We start from the raw sequence: 12,476 nt of genomic DNA on the forward strand, positions 1-12,476 counted from the left end.
CAATCCCCCCCCCCCCCCCCCCAATACCCGTCACTCTATCAACTCGGATGTTTGCGAGATGAATTTCGACGAATGTTTCGATAAATATATATTATTAATTATTATTAATTATTATTGTTATTGTTGTTGTTGTTATTATTATTATTATTATTATTATTATTACACCATTATTATAATTATCGTTATTGTAATTATTATTTTTATTGCTATTATCATTATTATATTATCGAAAAATATTTGGGGCGAACTTTCATTCAACAATTTAATTTAAGATTGTCGAAGTATAACACAATGAATTAAAAAATAAATTTTTACCCAATTACTACAATTCGACCATTAAGTGCTATTTTTATCGTAATTAATTTATTTATTTGTTTTTGTTTGTTTGTTTGTTTGTTAATTTTTATCTATTATTTATTTATTTATTATTATTTTTTCTTTTTTATTAAGAATCTTGGAATTGAAATTCAACTCTATCCGAGCATTTTTAAATATATATTTCTTTTTCTCTATCTCTTTGCACTATATATCGCACGATTTTACCTCCGTTGGCAGTTAAAACACAAAACAACATTCTCTACTTAAACGGCTTTAAAACACGTTTGTCATCATTTTGGTGTTCTTTTGTTCTTTATTATTATTATTATTATTATTATTATTATTATTTGTTTATTTATTTGTTTGTTTGTTTGTTTGTTTTTTAATTCTTGTGGGTAGTTGACAAGGGACGAGGTTAAATTAGATATAAATATTCGTTAAAAAATTATCGAGCTCTACGCTTCTATGGCAATAATAAAATATTTGGAGACTCATTGAATGATAAATGCTTAGAACCTTGGATTTATTGACTGAATAGCAAAATATTATTTCTTATGATTGTGCGGAGGCAAAGCCGTTATTTTTTTAATTATTTTTGCTTTTGCTTTGTGGTCAACGTTGGCAGGTACTTTTGATCGCTCTGCTAAATTCTTCTCTATTTTATCTATGGAATACTATTATTTAAAATTTTATCTCTTTACTATCAATTATTTTTCACCTGAGCAATTTCTCTGTCTTTTCCGTTTTATTTTTATACACTTTCATTTATCCTATAACAAATTCTTCATATCGAAGCCGCCTTCTGTTTGCGTCATCGAATGTCGTAAATTTCTCACTTTGCAATTAAATACTTTTAATACTTACATTTCGCGAAATTATATATTATTTATAATATTGATTTTATTCTTTTGAAATTTACTCTCAGTTTGGAAAAGTAACACTTTTGTCGTATTGAACATCATTTTATTGTCCGATGTTTTTTCCCCTCTAGCTTAAGAATTTGGATCAAAAGTCACAAAGGAAACTGAAACGTTGCACTTTTCATCGCTATGTCGGCGCGATGCGATGCGTTAATATACGAAGTTGAGTTTTACTAATCTTTTTGCGAACGTGGGAAGACAATTTCAAATTTTTCGATTCCGATAAGCTCAGCGTGTGTGTGTGTGTGTGTGTGTGTGTGTGTGTCTCTCTCTCTCTCTCTCTCTCTGTCTTTTGTTTTTTTTCACGCACGCACACGCACGCACACAGCAAACAAACAGAATATGTTACTTTCGCATCGTTTAATCAATTTGAGAATCACTACTGACGTACTCAACTACGTGTCTCGTACATCCTTCTCACAATATCTATAGTTTCAACATCAATTTTTTATTAGAGCTACGCGGGGTAGCTACTAAAACTCGTAACTTCGTCATGTCGTCAAAAATAACTGAAAGATTTGAGGAATGCAAAAGCTTCGATCATATCAAAGCTATATTACCGAATGTGGCTTGAATGGAGTATTTATTTTCTTTCTTTCTTTTTGTTTTTTTTTTTGTTTTTTTTTTTGTTTTTGTTTTTGTTTTTGTTTTTCTTCTTATGTTTGTATATTTGTTTTTGATGGTGATTCCGTTCTTTAAAGCAGCTTCACGAAATCAATTTAATACTTACGCGCTGCTGTACATTACAGCAGCATTTTGTTTTTGTTTTGTTTTTGTTTTTTTGTTTTTGTTTTTGTTTTGTTTGTTAACAGTCTACTCAGTGCAGTCTGCTGCGTTTTAATTATTTATAATCTTTGCTCTTTACAGGAAAGAATAAAGCTTCATTGTTGCGCAGCTCTCTCCCTAATTAGAATTAATAACTCGCTTCGTGACCCGCGAGAATGTAGAGATCGGCGCCTTCGGTCTCGTTCAGTGTGCCAGTATGTACTAAGTGACTCTCCAGCATGACAACCCTAAACATTTCCCAATTGCCAGCATAAGTGTCATTAATGCAATCGCTAGTTCCGAGGATTTTGCGAAATTTCATACTTACTTGTCAGAGCCTAAAAGTCTGTACGTTCGACTCGGATCGCTGATTTCTTGCGTAACCTCGCTGTTCTTGAAACTACGACCTTGCATCCCGTGCTTATGAAAGGCAAGAACACTGTCCGGTAGAACGACTGAAATAAAAGTATCAATGACATTAGCATCGTAAGACAATGATAATTAATTATGTCGTATATTAAGTGTTTAGAAGACATTAGTGTGGCAAAAACTTTCAAAAAAGAGCATTAAAACGATGCATTGAGCGAAATTGCGTAAAAAGGATCTTATTACTTTTGCAGGCTGTGCCACTGATTGTCGTCACTGATGACGTAAGGAGAACCGACGTTTTACATATCAATTCATCATAATTTACGAGGAACTAAACGCTTTATGGCTTTGTGATTTAATAACGATTACACTATAAATTATTGTTTCTTTAATCGTTTGTGCATTGTTTTGTTTAGCTTAGTTTTCCAACGATTGTGAATCTGTGGCGAAATAATTGACGGCTTATAAGATTGTAATTATTCTGCGCCATGGATTGAGAAAATTTTAATACGCCATCGTCAAAAAGTTTTGATGCGGTAGTGTAGCTGCAAATATATTGAGTTGAAGAATAAGAAATCGATTTAGATGACATCGGCAGTGTTATAACGTTAATCCTTGAATTATCGAATTGAAATTAAATCTCCGTTTGAGATCAAATTTACGGCCGATGACAAAACGCACATACAAATACATGAGAAGTTAATTGATCTAATCTTTGCAATGTACATTGTTTGATATATGTCAAAATTATCGACATTCGCAACATTTACAAGTAATTTCTTCATTAGCAATAGTTTATTTGTGGAAACGTGTAATTGGTTTTTTTTTTTTTTTTTTTTTTTTGTTTTGAAAATTGACGAACCCTTGAACTTGCCTTCCTTTAATTTCATTAGCCTACGATCTATCAAAAGATTATTTTCTTTGATGAAAAAAATTACTTTCTCCCTACGATCGACAGATTTAAGATATTTTCATCATCGAGTCTGCAAACGTTTTGCAATAGAATTATCATACCTTTGGAATTATATAAATAAACGGATGGATTATCAAACGATAATTCAAGATTACAGATCCGAGTTTAATCGGAGAACTAAAAAATTACAATGAAACCGATTATACATAATTTTAACGCCGATACTTGTATAAAATATACTTACTTGTTGATTCAATTTGAAAATTAAATTGAAGCTCTGACATTTGTTTTTTACTAGTTCGTGGTTTCCCACCTAACGTCACTATTTTCACCGAATCTGCGGAGGAAACAAACAAACGATTAAGTACGCTTTATTTATTGAATACTTTGAAACACAAATGTTCACTCGCACTTACTATCGTAACAAATGAGAATGGCATCTTTTTCAAGCTGCGCTACGCTAACTACTTGAAGATTTTCTCTTCGTGGAATGACTGTTGCTGAAACGGCAAATTAATAACGATAAATATAAATATACGTGGACGATGCAATTACGTAATATAGTCGTAGGGCAAACGGGGCTAGTAATTACCGGAACCATCCATCTCCTCTAGTTCATCGCTGTGGAACCAACTGGCCCCCGAGTTCATGTTAATTAGGTCAAGCTTCAATTTAGTTTGATGAAAAGCTTGTTTCACCGAAACGCACACCATTGGGTATTCCATTTCGGGTGTTATTATCATTTCAAAGACGTTCAATGGCGACGGCAGTGGGCACTCAAAGTATTTCAACAGCATGAATTTATTCAACGGATCATACCATTGCATAAGGAAGATTCCAGCTGGCATCGCACCACACAAGTATTTGTATCTACGATGCAAAGAATTTTATACAATTTTAACATATTGATTATTCGTTAGTTGCTTGGAGCATAGTCGCAATTAATTTATCAGGGTGTACCCATTATAAGGATTCCGGCCGACGCAACACTTTGTGCAGCCTTTCGTGTCGGGCACCCGCGTCGTAAGCGCAAATTTTCTCGGCACTAATCGCTCCGGTATTTTATTCATGTGTAGAGAAAACCTATGTGTCTGTTTGCTTTGCATCGCTAGAAGATCGTGCCTATAAAGTTGCGGCGTTTTGCCTTAAAAAAAAAAAAAAAACAAAAAAACAAAAAAAAAAAAACAAAACAAAAAGAAAGCAAAAAGTTTAAAAATGACAATTATCCGATGCTGTCGAGTCAGTTACATTTAGGTCTGACGAATCTATTGATTACCTGACAATGACATTAGAACGTCCTTGATAACGTACATCCAAATTGTCCGCCTTGGATATAATTGATCGATTGCCGTTTCGTGCAGTTCATTTAAATTAAGGTTATAAATTCCTTCCTCCGCTGCAATTAGTAAATGCTGATCTCTCGTGTCTGGATGAATCCAACTGGCCGTACAGTGAATTCTTAAAGGGCATCCATTGAAAACCTAATTTTTAAGAATTTCGCTCTTTTACTTACTCTTCTACTTTACTACTACTACTACTACAACTACTACTACTACTACTACTACTACTACTACTACTACTACTACTACTACTACTACTACTACTACTACTACTACTACTACTACTACTACTACTACTACTACTACTACTACTACTACTACTACTACTACTACTACTACTACTACTACTACTACTACTACTACTACTACTACTACTACTACTACTACTACTACTACTACTACTACTACTACTACTACTACTACTACTACTACTACTACTACTACTACTACTACTACTACTACTACTACTACTACTATATCAGCTTTCCGTTACTATTATACCAGCTTTCCGTTGCTTTCCGTTGACTCATAACACTTGGGTCTAACCTTAGAGAAACAGGCTCCCATATGGACTTTGGGAGTCGGCGGCAGACCATTGGTGACTGGCCTGGGAGGCGTGTGTCTCTTCCTGTCCCTTCGCCTCGGCGGTACCGGTGGAGTATCGGAGAGTAAGTCTGGTCCAATGCCTTCCTCGCCGTTATCCGATGCTTCGTTTTCACCTGGAAAATGAGAGAGCCCGTCACGATTGGTCACGATAGAGTGATTCGACTTGAAAATGCGAAAATTTGTAAGCCACTTTATTGCCGCTGAGTTGCGTTTAATAAATGCAAAGAACGATTAATTCCATTATGTGGCGTGCACGAACACCTTTTATTTACTTTAGACTTAAGAGAGAAGAGAGAGAAAAGAGAGAAGAGAGAGAAGAGAAGAGAAGAGAAGAGAGAGAGACATGCATCGCTACAATATTCAATCTTATTTATCGAATTGACATTCGAATTTTTTTTTAATTATTAACCGTCTCGATTATTAACTTTTGTAATTCATTAGAGCGCTACGCATGATTAGCATTATGGTTAATTATTATTTATTAAGCAAGCGCGCATTCCACATTCGCAATACCAGGGCCAATTAAAAGCGCATTCGCTACTTGATGAAGAGGGCCAAAGTGGTCGCTCTTATTTGAAATCGAAGCGCAGTTGGCCCTTCTCGCACGTGGGCTTAGCGTGACTTAGGTTCGAGGAGGGAAAGCTCGAGCGGGCGTTGACATCCGGCGACAGCCACTGGATCCCGTAACATTGCTCGGCGTCGCGAATAATTTCATTAGAAGCGGTCGTGTTAAGAGCTTCGCGCCAATTTGGCGAGATCGTTCGAAAAACATTGGGTAACGAGCCCCAGCCGTGGTCCCGATGAGGAGCGCCGCTCCCAGTAGAAGACCGAGGAAGGACGCGGTATCGGCCAGTGGCGGAAAGTTGTCGAGCTGTACCAGCCTTATTTCGGGAGAAAGTTCGCTAGTGGAAGCCATAATAACGAAGCCAGGTTAAACAGCAGAAGCGGAGTCATGCGGGTGCGGGCAGTGTGGATTACCGTTGGGTCGGGGGCGGTGGGCCTGCTCCCGGCGTCCGCCGTTGTCCGAGAGGGAACGCTGCCGCTGTCCGTGGCTGCCGCCGGCTGAGCCGCCGAAGAGCTCCTCCATGGAGCTGTGGAGCCGGCGGCCGGTGCCCGGCTGCGACCCTGGCAACGAACAGCCCCGCACTGTCAGATCTCCTGACACTGTTCTCGGTTCTCTCTCTCTCTCTCTCTCTCTCTCTCTCTCTCTCTCTCTCTCTGTGTGTGTGTTTGTCTGTCTGTCGCCCCTCTCTCGACCCGTGTCGATCACCGCTCCCACCCGTTCCTCGCGACCACGACCCGCGTAGCTTACGGCAACGGAACTTGCGGACCGCGACTCCGATGTTCCAATGCTTTAGATGCCTGCCGCAAGCTCGATGGGTCGACTCTTGGTGACGGCGGCCACGCCTACCTCCAAGCGACGCGCCCGGGGTTATTTCTATTCACAGCTTCATTATCGTACCCCGTGCTAAGGACTCGTTTGGCTTGGTCAATATCAATTAGCTCCAATGCGTAGTTCACGCGGCCTTCGCAACAACGCTCCCCTCTCTATCCTTCTCTCATAAATAATACGACCAATTACCAATTACTTCGCGTTGCCGTTGGTTGCGCAAAATTCATAGACCGTTTTTGCCTTTGCATTTGCCTTTTTTCTCTTCTCTTCGTTATTCTTTTTCGGTATTGGAATACATCGATGGCAGTGTGAAGTAGAGGAGAAAAAGTTATATCGTCGCGATACCCTTAATAATCACTCTGTTTAAGTGCTTTTTTTTTTTAGGAAATTAGTTTTAAAAATTTGAAACGACTGGATTCTCTAGACCGCTGATCGCGGTGGCGAATAAAATTTCAATTTTTAAACTCTTCGGAAAATTATCGTTGACCTATCAACTGATTTTAATTTCCCTATTTCATCGAAAACGTCGAGTTTTCGTTTGGATTCATTCTGGCATTCGAATGTTCGCCACAAATGGTATTCCCGCGGAATGCAAAGTACGCCGTTAAAATTTTAAGACTAATTTGTACTGGAAGTATCGAGTAAATGAATGTATCGATATAGATAAAACTGCACTATTAATATCGTTATCGAATGCAAAAACTGTGGAGATTTGCACGAACTTTATTGTCGAAGTATGCATTCGATTAATTAACATTCATATTCGTTTCTTCGATATATTCAGAAAGGGTGTTTAATTAAAAAAAAAAAAAGAAATCCATTCGTGCACAAACGTGTTGTTCGTATAATCTAAATAATTTCTAAGCATTTAATCAAATATGAGGAACAGATGAACGAGGCTTAAAAAACCAAGTCGTAATGCAAACTTCGTTGAAGACTCCAAATGAATCTAATATAATGACAAACTTACCTCCATTACGTGGCCAAAAATTTTTAATTACTATTTGCACAAATAACTAATGATCTACAAGCTCTACGTTAATTTTCGATAAATCGATATATGCATTCTATATGAATTGGCAATACCTGTCAAATTCCCGTAGAAACCTCGATGAACCTCGCAGTCATTTGATGTCTCGCCAAGGGGCAATGTAGCTCTGAAAACAATTAGCTCATTAAATTGGATGATTGAGCATCGAATAGAGAGGGAGGGCAGATGAAAAAAAAATTATAAATAAATAAATAAATAAATAAATCAATATATATATATATATATATATATATATATATATATACACATATATATATACATATACATATAAAAGAGAAAAAAAAATAGGAAAAAAAAAAAACACACTGAAGAGAAATTAGTTCGTACTATTGTGCTTGTAAGATTAATTAAATTGAAAATACGAAAAGTCAAGCTACACTCTAATATTATGAGCATTTCGAGCTTCGATGGACACATTATTATCAAGAGTTCGCTTATTTTCTACTTACTGCAACGAATACAGCTGGTCACAATGCCCGGCAATTGCATTTCCCCTGAACATACGAAAGTATCTATTTTTACTCTTTATTTTTGTCGTTTGTTTGTTTGTTTGTTTGTTTGTTTGTTAGTTAGTTTGTTTGTTTGTCTGTTTGTTTTTTATTTTCTTTTTTTGTTTGTTTGTTTGTTTGTTTTTTTTTCTTCATTAAACTCATATAGCTCTTGTAATTACAGCAGCTATTTAATATTCACACTTTAATGCATTTGCGCGTGAGAAATGTTAACAAACAATTGTATTCCTTGCGCTACGTTACAGTATTTTATTATCTATTCTATCTGTATAAGCATCATATTTTCTCGTTTTTAAATCACTTAAATTTATATCTCTTATTACAAATCCTTATTAAAAAAAAAAAAAAAAATCTATATACATTTGAGAGAAATTGATGATTGATTGGTTATTATTCAAGTATACTTGTTGTTCTTCAATACCGAAGCTCGACGTACATGGTAATTCATTAGAATTTTATTAGAATTCGTTTTGTTAGGTACAATTACGTGTAAATAATGTCTGTATTATTAATACTTTGGTTACATTCTATTGAATCAAAGCAAAGGCTGAAGCTTCCAGTGCGAGTGAGGAGTAAAAACAAATAAAAAGCGGATAAAAAATTAAACGCAAAGGGCAAAAGAAACGTGGAGGAAAGTCGAGAGCGTTTTAGTATACTTCATGATTTCATGCAAAAATATTAATATATTCAGTCACTATATCGTTCACATTGGTACATCCTTCTTCTACATTTGACCGTTGGCAGGATTAATTAGTTAGATTAATTAATTTAATACCCATCTAATGCATTAAAGAGTCCAACAGCCAATATCAAAGTAGCATTGGGTTTTCTTGATTGAATATTCACAAGACCCGTTCCCCTTCAACGTGCTGAATATATCAAATTAAAATGAGGAACTTCGATATACATTAAATAAAAAGAAAAAAATTAAAAAAAAAAATGTGAAACTGGTTTTTTATAATTTACTTTAACAAGCGTGATGCAGCAGAGTGTTAAAGTTAGACTTGCGCGATTGCGAGTGCGAGGGAAAAGGTTACCTGCCGATACCTTAGCAACAACTCCTCATCAATGTACTCCAATAGACTCCTGTTGGGAGAAATTATGAGAATTACAAAATCATTCGAAATAATTAAGACCGCTAGAGACAGAGGGAGAGAGAGAGAGAGAGAGAGAGAGAGAGAGAGCGATGGGGGGAGGGGGGGGAGAAAAGAAGAACAGGGTAATAAAAACGATGTGCATGTATATATATGCACGCGCGCCTTCGAAAACATACAAACAACAAAATAAAAAATTAACCATTAACGCAAGAAATTCATTACACTCGCAATACTCTTTAATACTTACATTAACTTTCAAACGACATTGTAATTGAAAATAAGAAGAACAAAAATTGGAATAAAAACGAAAGGAAATAGCGTAAAGTAGCAATATTGAAATTAATGGATCACTCTTCATGCTTTCACATCATGCAAATGAATAGGAAGGAATTGTGCAAAGATGCGGAATGAAATTTCTTTTTCATATCATAAACACGCAAGTAAATCTTTCGTGTAAAAGACATATGCTTTCAGGTTATATTTCCAATTAATACGTTATTTCAAACTTTACAAAGTTATTATTTAAACTTTCCTTTTTAATCATTGGTACTTTACCTGAGGCTCATACGAAAGATCTCCGTGCCAGTTTTGCTTCTGTGTTTGACTCTACTATCTGCATCACGGCTACAAAGTTCACAAATATATGTTTGTCTTGAAACCGGATACCGTTAATGTATCAATGAACAATGAATCGAATGAGATTAATTGTATATATATATGTATATATATATAGGCTTTCAGATTATTGATATATGACCGATGGATTGTTTTTACATAGGAAAATGTTTAATAGAAGAGAAACTGTGAGACTAGGGGATGTCGAATTATCGTTTATAAAGATTTAAGCAACAGATAAATGTCGAGCGTATGAAGCCTCAGCCCTTCCCAAGAAGTAAACTTTATCTCGGCAAGTTATATTTCATTTGTTAGCGATTATAAATGTTTGTTTTCTCAATAATTTAAGAGGACACTTACTTCTCTTGGCCAATTCCACAGTCTGGATGTACATCACAGTTTCGAGCAGTCTAGAATAGAAAATCATACGTTCTTGACTCAAGTTGGATGAATTTTTACAAGCACCGCTTACAGATTATCATACCTTAACGTTATTCATGATGTCTATGATATCCCATGCTGGATTATTATCGATGGAAGATGAAGTTGAATCTCTGTGCAGTGTTCCACCATCTAAATTAAATTGATCTGAGAAGAGAAAGTTTTGTCTCGACACATTACTTGACATTAATTATATTCAAAGGCTGCTTATTTACTAAGAGATTCGTCGAATGAAATAGCCATTCGACTCGTCATCGTTCTCTCGTTAAGGAATTCAAATTGCAAAAGTTCTGCTAGCTTGGGTTAGGCGTTGGAAGCTGAATTACTCACCTTCGCTGTCTAATTGTGAAACAGGGCTCTTTGGTCTTGGCTTAGCTGTGTGTCTCGATGCGATGCGCTGTGGTACATTAGGTACAGCTCCATCTTCGTCAGGCTCTAGCTCAGCGAATACGTGGCTAGGATTCGAAACCTTTTGCAGTAATTCCAAAGCGAGACGCTTGCTCATTTCGCTTTGAAAAAACGTGTGCTGCAAAATTAGAATGTATAAGCTTCGCTTGTATTATTGATTCGCCAGCTCAATCTTAATAACGTAGTCTTGCATTATTATCATACCTGTAAGAGTTTCTCCGCTGTCGGTCGCTTTTTAGGATTTTTTGTCAATGCAATTTTGACAAAATTATGAAAAGTTGGACTCCATTTATCGCGATCTTTCAATGTTGGAGGCTTAAAACCCGATTTGGACATTAAAAATAGTGCTCTCATTGGGTGAAGATCGAACATTGGTGGCTGCAGTTCGGCTAATTCTATGGACGTTATACCGATAGCCCAGATATCGCAAAGCTGATTATAACCTCCTTTTCTCTCAACGGCTGCCACCTATGTAAAAATAGCAGGTAGAGCGAAGCGACGTATTGATAACAATTGTCAGCACCAACTAAAAGATAATGATAAATAATTAACTGCCATATACCTCCGGAGCCATCCAATAAGGCGTGCCTATGAAACTTTTTCTTTTATTGATCGTCGCTGTGATTTGAGCTGACACTCCAAAGTCGGCGAGTTTAACATCACCAGACTCGGTGAGGAGAATGTTGGCTCCCTTGATGTCTCGATGCATTTTGCCCATTCCGTGTAGGTAGGCCAGGCCGAGTAGCGTCTCCCGACACATGTAAGCAATTTGAATTTCCGTTAACGGACCCGTAACTGTAAATCAAAATAAACTCTATGAACATTCCGAGAGCTCAAGACGGATTACATCGAAGCTAGCAAAACCGATTCAACAAACTGTGATAAATGTCTTGAAGGGATCCACCGCCGCAATACTCCATACATATCCATAATTTATCCCTCCTTAGGTAACTGCCGTAATAAGCAATGATATTCGGATGCCTGCAATCCTTCATCATTAAGATCTCTTGCTGTATTATCGCAAAGTCATCACCTGCGACAAAAATATCATCCAATAAAGCAGCCGATCAAATAGTCAAATACCATATTAAATTCAAGGCGATCCAACGATGCTTAATTCACTCACCAGGTTCAAGTTTAATGACCTTAATAGCAGCCAAATCGTTCATGGAAAGTCTTTTAGCCTGGGAAAAACGTAAAAGCAATTAGTTAGCATCTAAGCCATTGGGACGAAGCACCTCAACTATCTCTACATCCGACACTCTTGCCACTCTGGGGGAATCTCGCCCGCTCCGAAGGATCAACGACCGACTCGACGCAACGATGCCGTAACCGAAAACTGATCGCGACAAAACTGCATGGCCGCACAAACGCATAACTGGTACGTGGACTTCACAATGGCAAACACAACACAAACCGCTGCAAGGGCGAGCGACGATCTCTTTCGTCCGATGGACCTTAGGCGAAAAGTGATGAAGAAAATAGATTACGGGAAATGAAGGGTCGATGAAGGGATGATGAAGGGATGATGAAGGGATGATGAAGGGATGATGAAGGGATGATGAAGGGATGATGAAGGATGAAGGGAGATGATGAAGGGATGATGAAGGGATGATGAAGGGATGATGAAGGGATGGCGAAGGGGTGATTAAAGGTGACGGAAGGTGGTTGGGGGTTGTTGGTTGTATGTTTGAGAGGTTGTGTGGTTGGGGTTTTTTTTTGGGGGGGGGG

General features: G+C 37.1%; 1 protein-coding gene across 1 annotated transcript in view; it reads right to left on the reverse strand.

The window, feature by feature from the left end:
* Positions 1 to 1,885: 1,885 nt before the first annotated feature.
* hppy (MAP4K3-like protein hppy) overlaps positions 1,886 to 12,476 on the reverse strand; it is an 11,329-nt gene continuing 738 nt past the window's right edge. The window contains exons 2-20 of the mRNA XM_011502269.1: positions 11,872 to 11,929; positions 11,623 to 11,778; positions 11,308 to 11,540; positions 10,950 to 11,213; positions 10,668 to 10,863; positions 10,381 to 10,484; positions 10,257 to 10,306; positions 9,837 to 9,905; positions 9,232 to 9,270; positions 7,711 to 7,781; positions 6,210 to 6,356; positions 5,172 to 5,344; positions 4,562 to 4,766; positions 4,246 to 4,429; positions 3,878 to 4,155; positions 3,702 to 3,785; positions 3,530 to 3,622; positions 2,332 to 2,458; positions 1,886 to 2,251 (exon numbers count right to left, since the gene is read on the reverse strand). Of these exons, the coding sequence (XP_011500571.1) occupies positions 2,152 to 2,251; positions 2,332 to 2,458; positions 3,530 to 3,622; positions 3,702 to 3,785; positions 3,878 to 4,155; positions 4,246 to 4,429; positions 4,562 to 4,766; positions 5,172 to 5,344; positions 6,210 to 6,356; positions 7,711 to 7,781; positions 9,232 to 9,270; positions 9,837 to 9,905; positions 10,257 to 10,306; positions 10,381 to 10,484; positions 10,668 to 10,863; positions 10,950 to 11,213; positions 11,308 to 11,540; positions 11,623 to 11,778; positions 11,872 to 11,929 (2,631 nt within the window). The 3' untranslated portion in view covers positions 1,886 to 2,151. The remainder of the gene's footprint in view (positions 2,252 to 2,331; positions 2,459 to 3,529; positions 3,623 to 3,701; positions 3,786 to 3,877; positions 4,156 to 4,245; positions 4,430 to 4,561; positions 4,767 to 5,171; positions 5,345 to 6,209; positions 6,357 to 7,710; positions 7,782 to 9,231; positions 9,271 to 9,836; positions 9,906 to 10,256; positions 10,307 to 10,380; positions 10,485 to 10,667; positions 10,864 to 10,949; positions 11,214 to 11,307; positions 11,541 to 11,622; positions 11,779 to 11,871; positions 11,930 to 12,476) is intronic.

This window comes from Ceratosolen solmsi, unplaced genomic scaffold, assembly GCF_000503995.2.
Source record: "Ceratosolen solmsi marchali unplaced genomic scaffold, CerSol_1.0 scaffold31, whole genome shotgun sequence".
Taxonomy (NCBI): Eukaryota; Metazoa; Arthropoda; class Insecta; order Hymenoptera; family Agaonidae; genus Ceratosolen; species Ceratosolen solmsi.